We start from the raw sequence: 25,596 nt of genomic DNA on the forward strand, positions 1-25,596 counted from the left end.
CTTTCATTTGCACACATAGATCATTCAGTCCCAAATACTCATGCAGAAAGGCATTTTTACTAATACTAAACCTCTCACACATGACAGGCTACCAAGACAGTCCATGAATGAAATCCTTTATGAATCCTATAAAACTGAAAACACATAGATTTTAATTTTTCAAGTCACTTGGCTTGCTGTAAAGCAGGAAACAGCACAGAAATTCAAATGAGCAACATTTATTTTTTAAGCTGTAAAACATAAATTATCTGTCATAGGAGATTAATTTTTTAAAAAATTAACTAGGGCAGTGGGACAATTAATAGGTCCAATGGTCCATATAAGATTTTCTAATTATGAATTCTACACCCTTGCAAGGAAAACTATGTTAATAGCAGACCATGTACCAAATCCTAAACTTTATATATCTCTTAAATTAAAAAAAAAAAAAAAAAAAGCATATGCTATTCTCCATACACTCAAAATAGTTCTGATGGGATGCAAGAACTTTCATTTTAGGTTCACACTGGATGCACTGAAGGCAGTGTGGAAGAAAGATAGCCATTGAGGTTTGACCAATCATCATATAAATATTCTCAGGCAACAAAGAAGCATAGAAGATATGAATCTTTTTATCCGAGGCTAAAACAGAAGTAATTTTCCCTCTTGGGAAAATACTGGATTAAAATAATGGAGTCTTCCATCAACTGATGAATGGATCAAGAAGATGTGGTTCATCTATACAATGGAATACTACATGGCAATGGAAAGAATGAAATCTGGCCATGTGTAGCAACATGGATGGAACCTGAGGGTTCCATGCTGAGCGAAGTAAGTCAGGCAAAGAAGGACAGATACCATATGTTTGCACATATAGGTGGATTAGGAGGAACTTAACAGAGAACCATGGGGGAGAAGAAGGGGGAAAATAGTAGGGGAGAGGGAGGGAGGCAAACCAAGAGAGACTCTTGAATGCTGAGAACAAACTGAGGGCTAATGGGGGTGAGGGAGAGGGCAAGGGGGGTGATGGGCATGGGGGAGGGCACTTGTTGGGATGAGCACTGGGTGTTATACGGAAACCAACTTGACAATAAACTATTTAAGAAAAAAAAAGAAGTAGAGAAAAAAAATAATGGACTCATATTTTAGTACATAAGAGGTAATTTCTCACGCAAAACATAAGTAAAATCAGAGTTAAATGAATTAATATTGTATTTAAATGTAAGATGTGTGGCAAAGTTCACACCGCAAAAGCCCAAAAACAATAAGAAAGTATTCTAAGTAAAATGGGATTTAAAAAAATAGTAAGGTATTAGATTAAGTCTAAACAAAAGATGAAGTTTGAAATAGATATATATGACCTTCTAAAAAAATCACAAATGAAAGAGAAGTAGCAATCAACATCACAGAAATACAAAAGATTATAAGAGAATATTATGAAACAAACTGGCCAACCTGGAAGACATGGATAAATTTCTAGAAACATTAACATACCAAAACTGAAGCAGAAGGAAATACAAAATGTGAATAGACCAATTACCAACAATGAAGTTGAATCAGTAATAAAAAAAACTACCACCAAACAAAAGTTAGGACCAGACAGATTCACAGAAAACTCTACCAAACATTTAAAGAAGAGTTAATACCTGTTCCTTTCAAACTTTTCCAAAAAATAAAAAAGAAAGAAAAACTTCCATTTTCATTCTATGAGGCTAGCATTACCATGATACCAAACCCAGATAAAGATACCAAGAGTAATACAGGTGAGTATCTCTCAAGAACACAGACAAAGTATCAGCAAACTGAATCCAACAATACATTAAAAAAAAATCACTTTCCACAATCAAGTAGGATTTATTCCTGGGATGCAAGCGTGGTTAAATATTCACAAATTAATCAATTTGATACATCATATCAAAACAAAAAGGGTTTAAAAAAATATGATCATTTCAACAGATGCAGAAAAAGCATGTGAAAAAGTACAATGTCCATTCATGATAAAAATCCTCAACAAAGTAGCTTTAGAGGAAACATACTACAACACAATAAAAGCTTTACATGAAAAACACAGCTAACATTATACTCAATGGGGAAAAACAGAGCTTTCCCCCAAAAGTCAGGAACAAGTCAAGGATGTCCACGCTCACCACATTTATTCAACCTAGTACTAGAAGCCCTAGGCACAGCAATCAGACAACAAAAAGAAATAAAAGGCATGCAAATTGGTAACTTTCACTATGTGCGGATGACATGATACTATATAACGAAAACCCAAAAGATTCCACCAAAAACTACTAGAACTGATAAATTCAGTAAACTCAGAGGATACAAATTTAGTGTGCACAAATCTATTGCAGGTCTATAAAACTAATAATAATGAAATAGCATAGAGAGAAATTAAGAAAACAATCCCATTTACAATTTCACCAAAAATAATAAGATGCCTAGGAATAAACCTAACAAAAGAGGTAAAAGATAATGTACTCTGAAAAGTATAAAATACTGATGAAAGAAATTGAAGACAACACAAATAGAAAACGGAAAGACATTCCATGCTCATTGACTGGAATATTGTTAAAATGTCTGTACTAGCGACCCAAAGAAATCTACATATTTTATTTTGAAAAAAATTTTTTAATGTTTATTTTAATTTTGAGAGAGAGAGAGACAGAGACAAACACAGAGCATGAGCAGGGGAGGAGCAGAGAGAAGGACACACAGAATCTAAAGCAGGATCCAGGCTCTGAGCTGTCAGCCCAGAGCCCAACATGGGGCTCAAACTCGCCAACTGTGAGATCATGACCTGAGCTGAAGTCAGATGCTTAACCAACTGAGCCACCGAGGCACCCCTGAATTTTTTTTTTTTAATTTTTTTAATGGTTTATTTATTTCTGAGAGAGAGAGAGGCAACGTGAGCAGCAGAGGGTCAGAGAGAGAGGGAGATACAGAATCCGAAGCAGGCTCCAGGCTCTGAGCTAGCTGTCAGGACAGAGCCCAACGCAGGGCTCGAACCCACAAACCGTGAGATCATGACCTGAGCCGAAGTTGGACGCTCAACTGACTGAGCCACCCAGGTGCCCCACCCCTGAAATTTTTTAAGAAATGTATTTGAGAAAGAAAGAGACAGAGCATGAATAGGGGAGGGGCAGAAAGAGAGGGAGACATAGAATTCGAAGCAAGCTCCAGGTTCTAGGCTCTGAGCTGTCAGAACAGAGCCCAACATGATTTTGAACCTACGAGCGGTGACATAATGACCTGACCTGAAATTGGACACTCAACTGACTAAGCCACCTAGGAGTCCCAGTAATCTACAGATTTAAGGCCATCCCTGTCCAATTTACAACTGCATTTTTCACAAAACTAAACTAAACAATCCTAAAATTTGTATGAAACCATAAAAGACTCCTATAGCCAAAGCAACTTTGAACAGGGAAACAAAGTTGGAGGCATCACAATTTCAGACTTCAAGTTATATAACAAAGGTATAGTGATCAATACAGTATGGTACTGGCACAAAAACAGCCACATAAATCAATGGAACCGAATATAAACCTCAGAAATAAACCCACAATTATATGGTCAATTAATCTTTGACAAAGTAGGAAAGAATATCCAATGGGAAAAAGACAGTCTTTTCAACAAATGGTGTTGGTTCATCAACATGCAAAAAAATGAAACAGGACCACTTTTGTACGTCATACACAAAAATAATCTCAAAACAGATTGAAGATCTAAATATGAGACCTGAAACCTTAAAAGTCCTCTAAGAGAGCATGGGCAGTACTGTGTTAGACATCAGCTGTAGCAACATCTTTCGAGATATGAGGCAAGGGAAACAAAAGCAAAAATAAACTATTGTGACTACACCAAAATAAAGATTCTGCACAGTGAAGGAAACAACCAAGAAAAGTAAAAGACAACCTACGGAATGGGAGAAGATATTTGCAAATGACATATCAATAAAGGGTTAGTAGCCAAAATATATAAAGAGCTTATACAACTCAATACCAAAAAACTCACAAATAATCCAATTAAAAATGGGCAGAAGACATGAATAGACATTTCTGCAAAGAAGACATGCAGATGGCAAACATACATATGGAAAGATGTTCAATATCACTAATCATCAGGGAAATGAAAATCAAAATCACAATGAGCTAACACACCTGTCAGAATCGCTAAAATCAGTAACACAAGACACACAAATGTTGAAGAGGTGTGGAGAAAAAGGAACCTCTTGCACAGATGGTAGAAATGCAAACTGGTGCAGCCACTATGGAAAACAGTATGGAGGTTCCTCAAAAAATTAAAAATAGAGGCGCTGCTGGGTGGCTCAGTCAGTTAAGCATCTGACTTTGGCTCAGGTCATGATCTCACAGTCCATGAGATCAAGCCCCATGTTGGGCTCTGTGCTGACAGCTGAGAGCCTGGAGCCTGCTTCAGATTCTGTGTCTCCCTAGCTCTCTGCCCTTCACCTGCTCATGCTCTATCTTTCTCTCTCAAAAATAAATATCAAAAAGTTTTTTAAATTAAAAATAGAATTACCCTCTGATCCAGTAATTGCATAAGGAATATGAAAACACCAATTTGAAGGGATACATACACCCCTATGTTTATTGAAAGCATTATTTACAATAGCAAAACTTTGAAAGCAGTCCAAGTATGTGTGTATATATATATATATATATATATGTGTGTGTGTGTGTGTGTGTGTGTACACACACACACACACACAGTGGACTATTATTCAGCCACAAAAAAGAATAAAATCTTGCCACTTGCAACAACATGGATGATCTAGACTATAAAATGCTACATGAAATAAACCAGTCAAAGAAAGACAAATACCATATGATTTCACTCATATGTAAAATTTAACAACAAATGAACAAAGGGGGAAAAAAGGGAAAGAGACACAAACCAAAAAACTGACTCTCAACTATAGAGAACAGACGATTACCAGAGGGAGGTGGGGAGATGGGTCAAATAGGTGAAAAGGATTAAGAGTATACTTATCTTAATGAGCTCTGAGTAATGTATGTAACCACACTGAATTAAAAATTTTTAAATAAATTTAAAAAAAGAAGCTATGAATTTAATTTTAATATAAAAATCTGTGGGCAAAAAAATAAAAGATAAAAACACAAATCATTTCAACTTACAACTATAAATGCAAAAGTACTAAATACCTAACAAACTGATGTAAAATACTTGCTTAAAGAAGAGCACAGTATATTAAATTAAGTTTATCACAGAAATACAACATGCTTTCATATTTTTAAATGTAGGGGCACCTGGGTGGCTCAGTCAGTTAAACAACTGACTTTGGCTAAGGTCATGATCTCACAGTTCCTGAGTTCCAGCCCCACATCAGGCTCTGTGCTGACAGTGAGGAGCCTCCTTGGGAGTCTCTCTCCTCTGCCCCTCCCCCACTCATGCTGGCAATCTCTCTCCTCTCTCTCTCTCTAAAAATAAAATAAAACTTAAAAAAAAATTTTAAATGTATTAATGACACCAACAGGCAAAAGGTCTAAGATCACCTCTGTAGAAGCTAAAAATCATTTAATAAAATATAGTCTTCTTAAAAAATAGTAAAATAACTAGATCTTTATTTTTAATATTGATTTCAATACTGAATGTAACCTATAGTCAACATTTTTGAAAACTGAGAATAAAACAAGTATGCCAACTATCACCATTATTTTATAATATTGTTCTAGAAACTTTGGCAAATTTAATAAGAAGTTAAAATTGGTAAATAGTAATCAGATCCTTAGAATTAGGTGTTGGCTAGATGTAAGAGAAATGTACTAAAATCAACAGCTTTCCTATATATCAGGAATGACAGGTTATATTTCTTAACAGAACATCCAGTTAACCAGAGCAACAAAAGAATCAAATGCCTAGAAAAATCTCAATAAATAGTTAAGTGCATGTATAAATGTAGATACATATAAAACAGGTGAAAAACTTTACTAAGATGTGTAAAAGAAGGCTTAAATAAATGGAAAAACATACTACGTTTCTGAGTGAAAAATCAAATTTATTAAATCCACTATAATCCACACTTACCCAATTTCAATTACAACTCTAATAAGATACTTCTTAACTAAGTGTATCAGACCTCACCTGAAGGAAGAAGCTGATAAAGAGAGTGAATTCCCTCCCTTCCCCTCCATCTGCAACACTACTCACTGTTACTAGGTTAGCTCAGACTCACCTCCCCTGGTTACTGGACACTCTTCTTCACTAAGGTCCCGGCTCATGAGCAGAAGGAGCTTTCCAATGTTAAATCTGAACCGATATGCTTCTCTCTGCCTCTGCCACCTTCTCCGGCCTCTCTGGTCATCATCCCTTTTATTACAGTCTTATCATCACTAACCAAAGCTCCCAGAACTGAATAGACAAACAGTCTTGGCCATAGTATACCTTAACCACCCACCGTCTATTTCTGAAAAGCCTATCGACCTATTCTTCAAAATACAGTAGAAGTGCTCTTTCCCCAAGAAAGCCTTTCATGACTTACTCTAGTCTCACACTCCCTAGTCTAGATTTTCATACCATCTTGTGCACTGGCCCATGAAGACACGTGTCACACGGCTCTGTAATGAGTTCACTCCTCTAGAACAAAGGAGCAGATAAAACAACCAGGGGGTGAGGAAGTAAAGGAGTAGTGCGAGAGTATGAGAAAACCTAACAGGGTATCACTGAAGACCCCAGAAATGAAGGCATCTAAGTAAAAAAGACTACTTGAACCTTGAGGGAATGAAGAAAACTGCCAACATGTTACGGAGCTAAAGGTTGCCATTTAGAAACACAGACTAAGCAGAAAGACCCTACCCACCTACAATTTGATCAGTCAAAGTACTAAGCGATATAAAGGGAAGGACAAAACAACTGCCTTTGCCCTTTCCAGTTCCAACCCTTCTTCCTTCTTCCAGGGACAGAATGAGTCTAGTCCTGACTGTTGAGAGAAGAGTTCCATTTTGGGTAAAAAAGATATAAACAAACTGATGGTGGGGGAGTGGGACATATAGGCTGCCGAGTATGGAATGAGTAAGTCCCAGGCTCACAAGGCACACAGCACAGGGAATACAGTCAGTGGTACTGCAGCCACACCGGAAGGTGACAGAGGCCAGCTATACTTGTGGTGAGTGCAGTATAATATGCAAACTGTATGTTGTACACCTGAAACTAATTGTGTGTCAACTATTCTTCAAAAAATAAATAAATAAAAGAGATATAATAACCAGAGAAAGTAAAAGCAATATGCTTGTGACTGATGAATCACCGAATTCTACTCCTGAAACCAATACCGCACAGTAGGTTAACTAACTAAAATTTAAATTAAAAAACAAAACAATAACAAAAAGTATTATGCTTGCCAGCTCAGATTCCAGAGTCTGAGATATTAATGGCTTATAAGAAGGCATTAAGGTGCCAACTTACCAAACAAGATCTTCAGACCAAAAAAAAAAAAAAAAAATAGTAAGAACCCCATACAGTCCCCATGCCCTACCTCCATGTTCCTCTTAAATGGAGGAAGTCAAGGAATGAATTTCATCTATTGTCACTTGTCAGTACTTAATTCAAAAAAAGACAATATATAGAACACTGGTAGAAAGAAAAACAGATCTTAAAAATGTGAAGACTAATAGGAATTACTTTGGAAAGCCATGAACCCACAAAAGGTAATACAGTATGGATGACAGACGCCCAGAAGACAAAAGAGTAAGAATTCTACCCAGAACATCATTCACTCTAACATCTACCAGGAAATCAGTTCTACCACCCTAGCAAAGAGGCAGATTATGGAAACTTGGTTTTAGACTTTCAGGCCACACTTACAGTGAATCTGGGAGCAGGGGAAAGCAATTTCTATTGTCATCTCATAGGACCCTTTTTCAAAAGAGAGGAAAAAATATACCATCTTTTCATTCATTCAAATACTTATAATTTCCACCATGAATGAATCTGGGTACAGACTATGTTCGGCATGTCAGCAGGCCCAGGAGAGTAGGCATGAATTAGAAAGGCTGGCATAAAAAATGCCAAAGGGAAAGGGGAAAAGATAAGGCTGGAGAGGTTAAGTGGTGCCACACCATCCAGGCTCCTGAGCCAGGTCTTGAAGTTTTTAAAAACATTAAGAGGTGCCAATGAAGGGTTTTAAGTAAATAAGTGATTTGGCCAGACTTGTATTTTTTTTTTTTAAGTTCGTGGGGTGCAGTAATGGGGAATGAACAATAGAAAAGTCATCTGAAAGGAGACCAGTTAGGAAACGGGTGAAGCCAATTAGGTGAACAACCACTACTATGAAATAAAACAAAAAGTGAAAAACACAGCAAATACTTAAGTATGATGACCATCAGTCTGGAATAGAAGGAGTAACAATATTTAGAAACAGCTATCACACTCTTATACCCTAGATTCAATCTACCGCTGCATTCACTCCATAGTTGCCTAACCATCCTCTACTCAATGTTATTCCCAACCTTTCACCAAGTAAATCCTCCTTCCACACTACCCTAACTATATCAACCAGCTGTCTAATTCAGTGGCCACCTGGCACATGTGGCTATTTAATTCAAATAAAATATATTTATAAATTTAGAGCCTCAGTAGCAACAGCCACATTTCAAGTCTTCAACAGCAGCAGATGGCTAGTGGCTACTGAATGCTCAGCACAGACATAGAGCGCTTCCATCAATACAGAAAGATCTATTGGATGGTGCTGGGCTACAGATATACCTAAATCTGCCACTTCACTACGTAAGCCTATTTAAAAACAACATATTTATCTGAGAGGCACCTGTGAAGGCAGACTCAGCTCACTGTCTCATGCCCACACCTTGTATATTAATAAGCTTCACAGTGTAGTGAAGAATCATGGTGTACAAACCACAAGACAGGCCCTGTGTTTTGACTCATTAATTCTCACTATGCTCTGAAGAAATAGAAAAGCAGCAGGCATCACCCATGTTTTATAGGTGAGGACACCAAGGCACAAAAATTAACCTGCCTGAGGCTATAAAGTCAATAATGGAGTCACAAATAAAAGCTGAATTCCCTAACGCCCTGACCAGTGCTCCATTCATTAAAGTAGTCACGGCTGATTTAAGAACCCACGGATGGAAACTATTCAGTTTCACCTGACCCAAGTAACCATTTGCTTTACCAAATGGCTGCCTATACCCACAGGAGGGTCATATCTGTTAGGTCCATGTGTGTGTATATATATATATATGTATGTATGTAATGTGTGTGTGTGCACACACATGAGCACACACACACAAACCAGAAAGATAAAAATACACAAAAATATGTATCCCTTGAGCTTGCCCCAACTATCTCATCACATGTGACAGAAAAAAAAGAATATTAGACACATTTACCAAAACTAACAGTAAGATATGGTACATTCCTGCATTATTAATTTGTTTTTCAATTATGCTATAAAAATTACAACCTAGAAGTTCTGCATTTTGTAATTCTTATTGGCCTCTGTAACCAGAGTAAGGCTAACTTTCATGTGCTTCTTCTAAACCTTTTGAAGCAATGGGGACATGAAGAGGCAATTCTTCTATTTCCATTTCAACTACCTCATTAACTGAAAAGTGTAAAATAATATACAGGGAGACATGAACCAAGTTATAGATTAAAGGTATAAAATCCACATATGGCAATTGCTTGTGACACTGTTGACAATAGCAATTTTAAAATGCAGCCGCCAGCATTCACTAATGCATCTCTGTGTCCTGACATTGCAAAACAATTTACCCACAGCTTCATTTGAATGATGTGAAAAATCTAAGAAATAACTCAATAGCACTTGCCCAACATCAGAGTTCTTACATATTTTAACTAAATATGCAGGAAAATCATAAAAAATCAAATGTTTAAAACAAATTCTGAAGTACTAGGAAGCATACAAAATAGTTATTTCTATGCTTCTAATTCTTTTCTTATCAATAAGTATGACTCAATCTATAGAATATAATAACTAAGTGATTTTGTCCAGAAAAATAAAAGCTTCCAAAATGAATCTGGCAATTGTTTCTCATTAAAGGAGCAAATCTCCCTCAAATATGTAAGTATCACAAAGAAAAAGGGCATGAGTGCTGACTTTAAATACAGAATATAACAGTCACGTCTACCCTCAGTTGTGAAAGACAAGAAAGACGGCCATCAGCTTGGGTATTGAAGTCCTTGCTTCCTCACAGCCTTAACTCAAAAGAACATAAGCCAACTAAAAGCCAGGGTTTTTTTTTCTGTTTTTTGGTTTTTTTTTTCTCTAAAAGCCAGGTTTTAAGTTGAACAACTTACACGGCGTTCCTGGAGGCTCCATAAGAAAGTAAGAGCTTGACTATATCCATGTGCCCATTCTTGGCGGCATCGTGAAGTGGTGAGTCGTTCTGATACCCAGTGGAGTTCACCAATGCCTTGTGCTGCAGCAACAATTCCACCACCTTCAGGTGCCCATGGTTGCAGGCTTCATGCTAATTAAATAAGAAGTGAGAAAAGTGATGAGGAAGAATAATGCATTATATCATAATAAAATTGCACTTTAGAGAAATAGATATGAATTTCAGTCAGTAAATTGGTTCTAACCTAAATATTCATACAGACTGTAAGTGCTGGCCCGGAGTAAAAGCCTTATTTAGTATTCTTAGTGATAACATACATGATGGTCAAGATCTATGCAATTCATGGAAAAAGATGTTATTTATTTGAGCCTTCAGTCAACTGTTTTTTTTTTTTTAAGAAGAAAATGTAACTATAAACCAACTCTAGCTCCTCAATTATTCCGTAGTAAAAAATTAAAAACAAAAAGCTCAGAAAGTATTTATCAAGTAGATCATGCATAAAAAGTGAAATTTTCCAAGGCTGAATAGAATCTACTAACTCAGATACTTAGCCATACCCTAAGTGGTGCACCCACATGTATACATAACCACCCCACAAAGTGAGTATCCTGGAGAGAGTATTTACATGACAAGTCTCTCTATTTGCTGAAGCTACAGATTACTGTATGGCTGGTATCGATAACAGAAATAACATGGAGTAAAAAGAGCTTACCAATGTAACAGGGAACAATGAAGCATTCAAAGATGCCACATGTGCAAATCTTTCCTTATGTCTAATGAACTGTTAACAATGGCACTACATTATATTCTAATAAATCATGGACATACTGTGCTTTTTAAGTACATCTATTCAATTCATAATGGGCAATACCCTACTAAATATCTGTAGGTCTATTTCTAGGAGAAAATAATCCAAATTAGACATCAGGTGCTCTAATAAATCACTCACCAACCTTTACTACAATTTGCCTTACTGGCTTTTTAAAAAAAAAATGGACCTTTCTTTGAAAAGGTTAACTAGCCTGTGGAGTCAAAAACAACAAAGCGACTCTGATCCAGTCTAAACCCTCCCAGCTTAAAAATTTGGCAAGAAGTTATTCTCTACAACTTTAAACCTTTTTTACACCTGGCCTAATAAGAATCTCTCAATTTCTGACATAAATTTCCATCTTACAGGACAAGGGCTTCTACCTCCTCTGTTGACTCTTCTATAGCTATCTTCAAATTACATGTAATTAGCTCACGTAGCACTTATTTCCTGTATTGGTGCTATTCTTTTTCCAGACTATACTCCACATTGCAGTTTTGTAATAATAAGCAAAGATTTTTAAAAATGTTTAATGTAAGCAAAGATTTCTACTGTTTCTATATATTTGCAACTGGGAAAGGTATAAATGAGGCTACAATATATCTTCAGTAAGAATCACTGCCTTGTGATATAATCCTATACCCAGTTCCTTTGACCTCTTTGTTCCAAGAAATCAAGTTCCAATAATCTGCAATGTGACAAAATGAGGCCTGATGTTGGCTCCAAGAGTTACCTCCATATGTTAGCTACATTCAGCAATATGGTATAACTAGATTCCTAAATCTAAAGGTAGTAGTGAAAAGGTAGCCAATTTCTTGCCTGTCACAGTTGAAAAGCTACATGAAAAATAATCATTGTCTCTTACTTAGTGAAAATGTATGTTCTTCAGATTAAAAACAGAGTATATAGACAACTACATAAAGTATAATAACTGTAAGACATAAACAAAATGAGAACAAAAAAACAAATAGAAAACTACCAATGGTGTCCATCCAGCATGGTCTTTAACATTTGGGTCACTTCCATTTTGTAAGAGGTATTCCACAGAAGGTAGGTCGCCCTAGTAGAATAATGAAAAAAGAAAAAGAAATTAAAAATAATCAAGAAAAAAGAAGATATTGAGATTTGGGTTTTGTTTTACTTTTTAAATTTTGTTTTCTTAAAGATAGAATCAAACTTAATTTTTTTCTCTAATACCTACTGCTCATCAGTAATAAATAATAAGTCATGTATAGATGAACTGTTCTAAGGTACCAAGAAATCATGAAGTCATATGGTCCATCCTTGAATATCAAGTTCAAAATCTCTGTGATTAGCAACCCTTATCAAAAGTCATTTCAAAATATCAAAGAGAGGGCATTAACCAAAAATTAACAAATGAAAATTAAATATTTAAACTCATCACTCATTTATGAAAAACATCCCTTTTCAGCATGCATGAAAAGATCTCCAAGTACTGTTTAAAACAAAATCAAGGCCAAGAAGGCCACTCAGTTAAAACTACCAAAAATTATTTTGTTTTGTTTTGTTTTATTGACAGTTACTCCATTTATCCTTAATACACTAATTTATAGTCACCTTATTTGCTAAAAGATATTTTTCTAGGCAAAAGCAAGGCTTATTTTCTCCAAGTATCACCGACAGAGCTTACTCTAAAAAAGGGTGAATAAATAAAAGTTACATATGGCAATGGAACACCTGGTTGGCTCAGTGAGTTATGTGTCCAACTCTTGGTTTCAGCTCAGGTCATGATCTTGAGTTCAAGCCTCGCATCAGGCTCTGCACTGACAGTGGGGAGCCTGCATGGGATTCTCTCTCTCCCCCTCTTTGTCCCTCCCTCTTCTGTTCATGTTCTCTCTCTCTCGAAATAAATAAACTTAAAAAAAAATTTTTTTTAAGTTACATATGGCAAAAGTTATCTATGACAAAGAGGTGTTCAACTAACTGTTTTTTTGAAGAGTTTCTTTAGGGAAAAGAAAATCTCTCCTCTCCCACTCCCAGACTCAATATTCCTTTAAAACGAGTTTTTCCCCTACAGGTTTCATTATGCAGAAGTCACTAAGTCTCCTAAGAACAGTAACATTTGCTTTTATTTGATTGTTTTGGGCTGCCTCTCAAGCACAACAAATCTTAAGATGGTAGCTTACTTAGTTTTCAAAAAAAAAAATTTTTTTTTTAATTCATTTGCTTGGGCACCTGGGTGGCTCAGTCAGTTAAGTGTCTGACTCTTGATCCAGGCTCAGGTCATGATCCCAAGGCTGAGGGATCCCATGTTGGGTTCCACACTGACAGCACAGAACCTGCTTGGGATTCTTTCTTACCCTCTCTCTCTCTGCTCCTCCCCCACGCATGCTCTCTCTCAAAATATATAAACTTTAAAAAAAATCAACTTGCAACATAATTAACAAAATGACCCTACTATTTAATGGATCTAAAAAATAAACACTATATACATTTCAAATAAATTGTTCCAGTTTCAATAAAAACATTTTCCCAGTTTCTTAGGGGTGCAAATTCTATACCACTAGTACAAGTTACTATTTATTTAGCAACCTTTGCTCTATATTTAAGTCCCGTTCCCAATGAAACTAGGAACATCTGTCAAGATACAAATTTGAATTTTTTAAAACAATCCCATGATTATGGGGGCAGATGAACTGCCAGAACCACACACATTTCCAACCTTCATCATGAAAGTATCCACACAAAAAAATACACAAAAAGCCTTCTGAAAGATTTCCCTATTTTAATTCTGTATAGTAATCACAAAAACATATTAACCTAACGAAGCCCATAAAATAATAAACACACAACTGTGGATTGAAAAGTCACATGAGAACAGTCACATAGAAACACTGACAATTTAAGAACTAAAAGCAGATTCTCTTGGAAGACTGCTAGACAGTGGTCTTTTTCTTTCTTGTAACCTTGTTAAACTATCAAAGTGTCTTCTGTTACAAAACACCCCTAGGCTTCCCGGGAACATATAGCCCATCTGCAAACTACTTGTTCTTCAAACTCAATCTGCTTTCTCTTCCCTAATATTTAAAAGTCTGTCACATTTTCATTGTTCTACTTTATGTAAGTTTAATGTCATGCACATAAATAAAATTATGAAAATCAGAGAGAGCCCACAGTAACAGGGTAAGCTTGAACCAACATGGAGTTTCTGGGAAATAAATTAACTTCTGCTTCTGATTTCTTTAAATTACTTTCTTCACTAACAATATTTTCTGAGTAATAAGCACTCACTTTTAGACTCTCTACAACTTAAAAGAGTAACTGAGATTTTCTTAAACCACAGCAAGAAAAAAAAAAATCAACCAAGGAAAGTATTTACCAAGGCTTGCAAGAAATTTTAAATGGATTTGGTATTTTCAAGTAATACCTTAAAGGCTGAAAACAAAGGGAATGTGTGTGCCACAATGAATTTTCTTATTGCTAACCTTTCATTCAAAAACAGATTCTTCACACATCTGTACATATGACAGCCATTAATTAGACAGTCTTAATTAAAAAAAGACATAAATTAACTTTCCAAACACACACACCCATTTTTTTCTTTATTGTAAAGGTTAGCTCTTCTAAAATACAATTAAGAATAAATATCTTGATAAAAAAAAGGTACAGGGCATTACAATGATGACAACTTACCCCAAATGGTTAAGCTTTTCCACATAAATGAACTAATCAGCTACCTATTCCTTTGGCAACTAGATATTGACAATTTTTTCTTTTTTTTTTTTTTTTTTGTCATCCAGAATGAAGCTCTAAAATATATTAAACACTTCCCTGGCTTCTCAAAAGTTTACTGAATAACTTCACAGATGCTTCTGACAATCTAGTCTGTGTAATGTTAAGCTGCTGATATTAAGGGGTTCAGTATTATAAAGGTGGTAGATGACAGAGGGAAAAATGAATATTGACTCTAAGAGATGTCCTAGAAATTACAATCTGGAAAATATCATAGATACCAGTTTGCTTTGGAGTCCTTTACAACTTTCTCAGGAAGCTGGTAATAAAGGACGTGCAGTAACCAGAGTTTCACACAATGTGACGGCCTTAAAATACAATGAATGACAAAGTTAGACCCTAAAGGAGACTCCTCACAAGGGGTGTTCTTTCCACCCAGGAGATCCTCATCATCTTTGCTATGTTAAGTGTATCAAGCCTTATAAGTTGCCTGAAAAATATGATTCTTTATGTCTGCATCAAAAATATATCATGACATGCCAACGTCAAGCCTTCTATATCATGATACATTCAATGCTGTGGCATGATTTATGAGTAATCATTACCATTTTAAGAATCTGTGGTTTATTCCAGCAACTACAAATCCTCAAGCAGAGGTGACATAATAAAGTAACAAATCAAAATTTTCTTTATGTCTAGAAAACATCAAACACTACGTTTTCAAAAATCAAATCAGAAGAATAAATGAGTGTTTATCTTAGTTTCTACCTAGGCATTGTAACACTTTCTCAGAAAATCTCTCATTTATATAATGTTTTCAGTAGCATTTTAAACATAGGTGACCTCCACATTCAAATAGAAACACAGGCAATAAAAAAGACCCAACTGGATCTCAAATTTGTTCTGTTTACGTGAGAATACGCACAATATCTCAGACATCATATGAATGAATATTCTGCTTGAAATTCCAGGGTAATAAAATGAAAGTATAAATAAGGAATTCAAGAAGAATCCTGTAGGGTTTGTAGGGTTTGCATTCATATGGGGCTGAATGTCCAAAAAGTAGAATGGCTCACCTATAAATCCAGGATCCTGAGGGAAAAAAGGATTTGAGAACTGATAACACAAACAGTATCTGCCAGTGATATAGTAGCGGTCCACATCCAGCAGCCTGAATTTAGGAAGTCTGGATATTTACTAAGACCCTTCTGTTGCCAGATATGGAGGTTATCAAGATAAATAAGGTAAGAGATGTTCTACATTAACCCAGAAGTTGACGTCTAGGAATTTATCCTAAAGACACACCTGCTCACATATGAAACCAAGACTGCTTGCCACAGGACTGTTCATAAAAGCAAAAGAATGGAAACAGGCATCCATCAGTAAGGACTAGTCAAACAATAAAAATATATAGAAGGCAATGCTACTATAAGAATATACAGAAAGCTATGTGCCAGTATGGAAGGGGTTTGCTTATACGTACATAAAGAAATTCACAAAGGACACACAAGTAAGTAAGGTAGTTAAGCAAAAAGGCTTGTCAGTAATAGCGCGGGTAGGGGCAGAAATAGGAGTGGGGTTTAGGAGTGAGGTTTCCTACTATAAATACTTTTCTTCTTATTTTTGAAAACTGCAGTTATGCTTATTTTGAAATTAAATCAAAAAAAATTTTTGAGAGAGAGAGAGAAGAATGAGCTGCGGTGGGGCAGACAGAGAGAGAGGGAGAGACACAGAATCTGAAGCGGGTTCTAGGCTCTGAGCTGTCAGCACACTCCAGGCTCTGAGCTGTCACATTCACAATCCAGATCATGACCTGAGCCAAATCGGACACTTAACCGACCGAACCACCCAGGTGTCCCTGAAATTAAACTTTAAATGAAGAATATACTCTGGATAACCACAATATCTAATGAAGTCATATAATAAAGAGAAAGCTAAATGAATATAAATGCAAACAAAATGTCACCATAGAGGAGAAACTAACTCTAGGAATTCTGAGGAAGACTTCTTAATTATTAAGATGGTAGGGTGTAAACTGGATTTTTAAGGTTACATACAAACAGCAGGGAAGGAAAAGGGAAGCATGTAGAGGAAAGAATATAAATCAAAGAAAAGAACATGTGCAAAGCACTGGTAGAATTAATGAATGTACCTGAATAATTCATAAGACTAAATAAAGTTCAGTGTGACAGGAGAATGGGGTTCAGATCATGATTGAGTGGAAAATTTGCTCATATATTCATCAAATTCATCTCTTATGCTCCAGGCAATGTTCTAGATCCTGAAGATCTAACAGTGAACAAACAGAATTCTTGCTCTCATTCTATGGAGAGAAGCAAGAAACTAAGAAATCTATATAATAATAATAATGATGATGATGTCAGGAAATTTGGGGACCTGGGTGGCTCAGTCAGTGAAGTGTGCAATTCTTGACTTCCGCTCAAGTCACAATCCCGGGTCAAGGAATTGAGCCCCACACAGCATGGAGCCTCTTTGGGATTCTCTGTCTCTCTCCCTCTGCCCCTCTCCCCTACTTGCACTCAAAAAATAAAATAAATCTTTTTTAAAAAAAGTCAGGAAATAACTGGAAGGAAAACAAAACAAGCAGGACTGCTAGGTGAGGTCAGCTAGGAAGTGTCTCTGAAGAGGCGTCATTTGAGCAGAAGCCTGGAGGAGGAGGATCACACAGGGCCATGTAGGCCATGGGAAGGACTGTGGATTTCATTTAAAGAAGGCCAGTCTCGGCTGCTTGAAAGGTCATCAAATCTACATCCTGTTCAGCAGCAGTAACTTCTATTTCCTTGTTCCGTTTTTAATATTTTAACTTCAGAACCACTTCAAATCTTTTTCTAAAGTAAAGTGGGCACAAAAGATAAATTAAGACAGCAGAATCACAATATCTGGTACACACTTTCAGCTGCAAATGAGAAAATTAGAGCAGAAAATGAAATGAATACTACTTATAAAAAGACAATACTGATAAATCAACATGAAAAATATGTTTTTTTCACACATTATTTGTTCTACTAAAATCAACCTGGTTGGGGGGTTTACATTCAACTTATAATATATTTTTAAAAGAGAGTACTCTTCTTAACAGTGATGTTAAAAAAAAAAACCTAGAAATCAGTTAGCTTGTCTTAAATGTACTATATCAGAATCTGCCATCTAAGGACAATAACAGTATTTGATAAGTGCAAAAGAATCAAATGGGTAATTTTAAGGCTGGCAAGAGACCCTTCCTAGGTAAACTAATAATACAACAAAATGTCTATGAAGCAATCTTCAGAGGAGAAAATTCACAAGACAACATCGTCTCTTTTCCTGTCTTAAGATTCTATGTTTTTTCATTGCTGAGGCCAAGGGTATGCAAACTATGGCCTGTAGGCCAGATGCATGATTTTGTAGGCCAGGTTTTATTGGGTTTATATATTGTCTATGGCTGCTTTTGAACTATGGGCAGCCATGAATACTTGTAGAGACTATATGGCCCGGGAAGCTGAAAATATTTACTCTTCCCCTTTAAGAGTTTGTCAAACCATGGCCTAGGTCTTAGAGATCTTCATTAGTAAAGATAAATTATTATTATGGTTAAAAGAAAAATTCTCTACCAATAAATGGAGCCCTGCCTGGTGGTCTGAAAATAATTCCCAGAAAGCAAAATGTAGGAGCTAAAGCAGTCTACATTCTTATGTATTAGTCAGAAAAAATGAAAAACATCATTATTATGCTAGCTACTTATGCCTATAAAGCATTTATAGCATTATAAAGTTAAGTTTATAATAGCTTATGTGCATATCTACTATATACGTAACAAATACGACAAAAATATTTTTGATATTTTTTATCAATAGCCTGATATTTTAGCCTGATATTTTAAATCAATGCTTTGCAAAAAAATAAAGTATTAACAGGGACCAACTGAAAATTTAAGTTGTTCAGAAGATATGCATGCAGAAACTAGCGTGTAGTCATGCTGCGGTTTGCCTCCTCACTGGTATCAGATATAGAGTAGTCCACATTCATCATTTATTGAAAGATAAAGCAAGGAAAAAAAAAATTAAACCCTAACATTTGGGGAGGCTCATTTTTGTGCTCTGCCCTTTCTCCATATTAGGAGAATATACGGGAATGTCTGGACTCCATGCCTATTCCATATTCTTCTCAGATGTTTCACATTCCTCACAAGCCTTATGTATGGGGGCCTCCAATGGGTTCCTTCAAGACCTTCCAGGGTTCTCTATCCATGCAAAAGACCCAAGGATCTCCTGGCGAATTTACTAAATCATAAAAGCTATCCTAGCTCAGTACTAAGCTTGCCTGTATTTGATCTGGATAACACTCACGTGAAATCACAAAGTCTATAAAACTGTGGTGCTAACTGCTCCCCTATATGTGCAATTCTTGAGTCAGATCCAAGGATTAACCTTTCCAAATATACCTCACACTTGACAAATGGGCTAGTTTCCAGAAAACGAACACTCCTACACCCCCCAGTGTTGAGGCAGTAAATAAAGAGAGGCAACTTTAATGAACACACTATTAAAAGAAATGGCTGGCTGTGGCATACAGAGACACTCCTTCAGGGTCAACTGCGGGAGCCATTTCTGATGATCAAATTTCCAGGTCATCGGAAAAATGTACAGACCACATCTTTCAACCTTGCAAATTCTGGCAGTGCCCACTACAAGTGTCTACATACAGAAGTCTGTCACCTCCCACACTGTCCCTAGCTCTTTGGCTGGGTAATGATGTGTTGCCAGCAGTAACTTGGCCATTCTCTATATTCGTAAAGCATGAGAAACTGGTAAAAACTGAACAAAATCATTATGGAATAGACAATTCAAAGCCACTGGCAAAGCAGAAGCTGAAATATTGAAATATTATTTTCTCTTTTAAGATTATGGTCCTCAGGCCCAAGGGCCACTGCTCTGAGGTGAGGACACAATCCCTATGAATTCTGCTTCTCTGGTTCAAAGGAGGTATCACATGAGCAGGTTAAATATCCTAGTAATCTCATGTCACTGTTCACAGGCCCCACAGAAATTGTTTTTTATAGTTGGTCTCATTCCAAAATTGTATTTCACAGCAAGCATCCTACCTTAATTGAAGCAATATGAAGCAAAGTCTCTCCTCTGTGATTTCTTTTCACAGCCGTAAGGCTACCAGGAGATAGCTTCATTGCTGAGGGGCTGGTCATCATCCGTCTGTAACTTGGACTATTCAGTGCAGGAGGTGGTGTACCCGGTGAAAGTCTCATGAATTCATCTGATATATTACTGTTTTTCCTCCTTAATGTGTCACCAACTCTACGCTTGCTTGGAGGTGGTGAAGAGCAGCCAGGCAATGGTTTGTTTTCTGAAAGCGCCATTTGCTGCCTACTGGTACCAAGAATGCTGCTGCTGCATCTCTTAGAAATGGGACTGGACCGTCTGCTGTGATGTCCACGCCGCCCACTATGACCTGATGGCAAGGGCTGCTTAGATGTAAGATGATTCGCACAGAGATTCTTCTCCGGAGTCATGTCTTCCTTCTTGCTCTCCATTTCTGGAGACTCTATTTGCTCAGCCAATGGTAATGAGACTTCAGTTAAGCTTCTAGAACAATCTGATTCCGTTACAGAGTCGCTTGCTAGTAAGTCTATGTCACCATTTGTCTGAGGAGTAGCAGGGACAGACGGCTGGCTATAGAAAGACACAAGCTTCTCCTTAAGTTCCTTTTTGGAGGAAGGTTCACCATCTTTTTCTGCCTCAAAATTCCATTCTTGGTTGATTTCAGCTAAAGTTTTCTTTTTTTGTTTTTTTCCAGATCTTGTGGAAGCCTTTTTAGCCCTCTCAGGACCACCTGTTGGGGGGCTTGCAGAGATAAAGTCATACATTGAGGCCTGACGAGTGCTCTCCCCATCTGTCAACTGAGGCTGGGTTTGCACTGTAACTTTACTTACAACATATCTGACTTTCTTACTTCGAGGACTAAACCACATTTTTATTGAATTCTTCTTATTTTCTGCGTCATTGAATGTATTTTGCCTAGATGTGTCTTCTTTCAAATCTGATAGAAAAAAGGAAAGGAAATCTGTTACATTAACTTGATCTCCCCCATCTTGAGCTCCCAAGAATTTTGCTCACAGTTCGCACTTCATTTGTGTACCTTCTCCCCCTCCTAGGCTATGAACTCCTTGAGAGGAGATATTCTCTCATTCAACAAATATTTACAGAATCCTACTTTAATTCCAGACAACATTCCAGAGGCTGGAGATACAACAGAACAAAATTTGGAACTTCTATTCCACTGGGCAGAATACACAAATAAGTACTAGACCATACAGCATGCTGGTGGTGATAAGAGCTATGGAGAAAAGATATGTCAGATAGGTAGATAGACAGATAGGCAGGCAGACAAACAGACACACAGGCAGGCAGGCAGGCAGATATGGGATTTAATAAGCAGTAGTAAAAAAAAATTAACACTTGTCAATTGAGACTTCTGAAAACCAATCAATACAAAAATCAATAATTCATTACAATTGATAATTCATTAGATCAACAAACTAAAGGAAAATAATGTGATTTTCAGATACAGAAAAATTGACAAAATCTAACATTCATTTATGATTTTATAAAAAGGTCAACTAATTAGGGATAGAAAAGGACTTCTTCAACCTGTAAAGGGCATCTATAAAAATACATACAGCTAATATCAAGCTAAATGGTAAAATACTGCAACTACCATTTTGTCCCTATTATGAAAAAGAAGGCACAAATGTCTGTTCTCACCACTCCTAGTCAACATCATACTGAAAGTCCTAGATAGCACACAAAGAAACAGATATAAAAGGCACACCGATATAAAACCATCTATTTATAATTGACCTGAATCACTATATGGAATATCTCAAAAGAAAATTTTTTAAAAATTAATGAAACTAACAAGTAACTTTAACTTAACAAGGCCTTAGAAAGAAGGTCAATATATCAAGTTGAACTTCAACTATGTTTTGATATAATATATAACAATGAACAAATGCAAAATGAAATTTAAAAACATTAGTACCATTTATAAAAGTACCAAAAAAGCCCCATAAAATATTTAACATAAATCTCACAAAATACATACAAGTTCTGAAAATTATAAACTATTTATGAAAGAAATCCATACAAATGGAAAGACATGTCACGTTCATTAGCAGTAGGACTCAATATTGTTGAGATGTTGATTCTCCCCAATAGAGCTACAGACTATAATATAATCCAATGAAAATCCTAGGATTTTTTTGTAAAAATAGACAAGCTGATTCTAAAATTTACATGAGAAAAAGCAAAGGAGCTATAATATGGAAAGGCACAAGACCTAGAATATTTAAATCAGTAATGAAGAAAAACAAAATTGGAGGACTCACACCACATGACTTTAACTCATTTCAAACAAAATGAATCTAAGGCATTGAAGATAGTCACAACTCTTTAGGTGCCATCTCATTTAATCTCAAGCTATGTAAACAAGAAATTAATGCAAATGAATGAACTTTAACTACATACTCAAATATACTCTTGAGCAGAAGCCAGATACAAAACAATACATAAAACCAGCTAAAATTATGTTAAATCAAAATCCTGGTTATCTGATAACTATGGGGAAAGGAGTTAGTGACTAAAAAGGGACAAGAGAGGCTTCTAGAATATTGTTTATTCTTCTAAGATATTTATATTATTGAGTTCAGTTTGTGAAAATTCATTAAGCTATACAGTTACAATGTGTATACTATAAGAATTTCTTCAACTTTTTATTAATAATCAGAAATTAGGAAAAAAAATTTTTTTAAAAATCAGAAATTAGGGGGCATCTGGCTGGCTCAGTCGGTTAAGCATCTGAACCCTTGATTTCAGCTCAGCTCATGATCTCGTGGTTCATGAGTTTGAGCCCTGCATCAGGTTCTGCACTGACAGTACGGAAGCTGCTTGGGATGATTCTCTCTCTCCTCTCTCTCTGCCCCTCCCCAGCTTGCTCATTTTCTCTTTCAAAATAAATAAATAAACTTAAAATAAAATTAAAAAGAATAACAATAAATAATCAGAAATTAAAACACAAAGAATCAGTAGAGTTAAAAAAAAGAAATCAGTGTCCCTAAGTAGACAAGGTGCCACATTTTGGGGGTGAGTATTCTTGTATAAAAACTTTGGTGCGTTAGATAAGGTCATCAAGGAAGGTCTCTCTCTAAAGCTCACTTTTGAGTTGAGACCTCATAACAAATGACAAAATGTAAGCAGTCACATAAATATCTAGGAAAGGTGGTTCCCAAGTAGAAGGAAGACCAAGTGCCAAGGTCTTAAGGTAGAAATGAGTTTAGAAAGTCACTGTGGCTGGAGCTTGGAGAAGGAGCTGAAAATTAAATAAGAGAGGTAAGCAGAAGCATTCCATGAAGAGTTCAGCCACAAGTATGACTGCTGGTATTCCGCATTCCATCAACCTCTGAAGTGGGAGGGCTTAGGACTTCACCTGCAATCACTCCCTTGGTAACCTTACATATATATATATATGTATGTGTGTGTGTGTGTGTGTGTGTGTGTGTGTGTGTGTGTGTGTGTATACATGGACAACTTCAAAAGTGTATGTGCCACCCGGACCTCTCCCCTCAACTGCAGACTAATATTCAACTGCATACTACTCAACAACTCTTAACATGCACATCTACTCCTAATAAGTATCTCACATTGAATATGAACAAAACTGAGCTCCTGATCCACATCCTCCCAAACCTGTTCCTCCTATAGCTGTCCCCATCTCAGTAAATGGCATATCATCAATCCAGTAGCTTAAGACAAAACCTTAGAATCAAACTTGCCTCTGCTAGCTCTTTCATGCCTTATATACAAAATTCAAGTTCTACAGTTACACCAGCAAAATACATCCAAAATCTGCCTACTTCTTACTGCCTCCCTTCATGCCAGCATGGTATAAGGCACCATCATCCTGCACTAGGTTAGTAATAATAAGCTCCTAAATCATCTCTCTGATTCTGGTTTTGCTTCCTCCCCCATAAGTCTATTCTCAACAGACCAGTCAGTGATCCCTTTATAGCTGGTCAAATTATGTCACTAAAACACTCCAGACTTCCACTCTGGCTCTGAATAAAAGCCAAAATCTTAGTAGCCACCTAACAGGCCAGAAACAACCTGATCTCCCACTACCTTCCTGATCTCCTGTTCTCTCCTTACTTGCCATTCCAGCCACTGGACCTCCTTGCTGTTCCTCAAACCAATAAAATGTTTTATGTAAGTCAGATGGCCTGACTATATCCGTGTTTTACAAGATCAGTCTTGACTGGAGCGAGAGAAAATAGATTGGAAGAAGGCAACTGTTATTAAGAGGCCAGAGTAGGAGTGTAAGAAGAAGATAACAGACTGGGGAGGAGGTAGGAGGGAAAAAAAGAAGACTTTGGAAAAATATTTAGGAGATAAAATTTATAGAATGTGGTGATAGAGTGAATATGAGAAGGCGGCAGTGACAAGGATGAGTCACGTGCTTCTGGCTTACACCACTCACCACTGAAGACACCTAGAGAAGAAGCACTGACGGAGGGGTGCGGGGATGAGCTGCCAGGGGTTCTGAGTGTCCTGCATGCATCTGCAGGGTGTGCCAATACGGCCAGGCCCTAGTGACTCTGTACCCAGACCACTTCTCAGGACTGTGTTCACAGCACACATCTCTAAGGGATGGGGCAGGGTCTCCCGGTGGGAAAAAAAAAGCAAGCCCATTTCAGCTTACCACAAAAAGTCAATTCCCTAAGCTTAGAGTTCATTTCCTATATCGCAACCCACTGTGTGTGTGCAGGAATCCATGATGGGCCCTTTGCCAATTATAATCAAAGATGTAAAACTGCGAAATAAAACATCAGCAAATCAAATCCAGGAATTTCAAAGGCAATATCGTAAAATACCTGCAAATTTTAAATGTATACACCCTTTCACAAAGCAATTTGGGTCATCTATCTTATGAAATATAGAAAATATCCACACACGTAGCTGCAAACATAAATGTGTAAGAATGTCAACTGCAGCAATATTCATAATAGCATAAATTAGGAGAAAAAAATCAGTGTTCAGCAATCTGCAATCAATTAACTGTAGATCATTGAGACTACAAGATCTTATGTGGCCACTTCAAGACACGTGTAAGTGTAGCACAATTTCATTTATGTTCTAAAATTTTATTGCATTTATGTTCAAATATTTTCATAAACACATAGAAGAAGAACTAGAAAGCTAAACAATGAGATAGCACCTCTGTAAAAGAAAGGAATTTTCTACTTTTCAGTTGAAGGAAAATGGTAGAGGAGGACTTGCAGACTTTACACACTTCTATATAGCTTAATCCATTGTAAAAAGAATGCTCTTATATTTCTTATATAAACAGAAAACAAAACTTGTTTAAGGTTATATACCTAGTTGTTGAAACGGCTGGCATTTGAACTCACACCTGTTTTCACAAAACATTAAAACTTTTCACTAAGTATCACTACATGTGATATTGTAATTTATAGTAAGAAAATATATTTGGTCCTCATCTACAAGTCCCCTGGTACAAAGAGGTCCAACAACCTTTATAATTTCCCAAGAGAACCTATAGGGGCATCTTTTATTATAAACATTTAGTCATGTTTTAAATTTCTAAAGTAGTTCAAGTGATAAAGAGGAAATAGGGGTCTTCTCTTCTTCACAATCGCTTCTTTCAATCAACCACACCTAAGCTTAC

General features: G+C 36.5%; 1 protein-coding gene across 1 annotated transcript in view; it reads right to left on the minus strand.

Moving 5' to 3' along the window:
* The window catches only part of BARD1 (BRCA1 associated RING domain 1), an 86,871-nt gene that overhangs the window by 34,453 nt on the left and 26,822 nt on the right, over positions 1-25,596 (minus strand). The window contains exons 4-6 of the mRNA XM_077748661.1: positions 19,946-20,895; positions 12,131-12,211; positions 10,303-10,475 (exon numbers count right to left, since the gene is read on the minus strand). Coding sequence (XP_077604787.1) covers positions 10,303-10,475; positions 12,131-12,211; positions 19,946-20,895 — 1,204 coding nt within the window. The remainder of the gene's footprint in view (positions 1-10,302; positions 10,476-12,130; positions 12,212-19,945; positions 20,896-25,596) is intronic.

This window comes from Crocuta crocuta, unplaced genomic scaffold (assembly GCF_008692635.1).
Source record: "Crocuta crocuta isolate KB4526 unplaced genomic scaffold, BGI_CrCroc_1.0 scaffold229, whole genome shotgun sequence".
Classification (NCBI taxonomy): domain Eukaryota; kingdom Metazoa; phylum Chordata; class Mammalia; order Carnivora; family Hyaenidae; genus Crocuta; species Crocuta crocuta.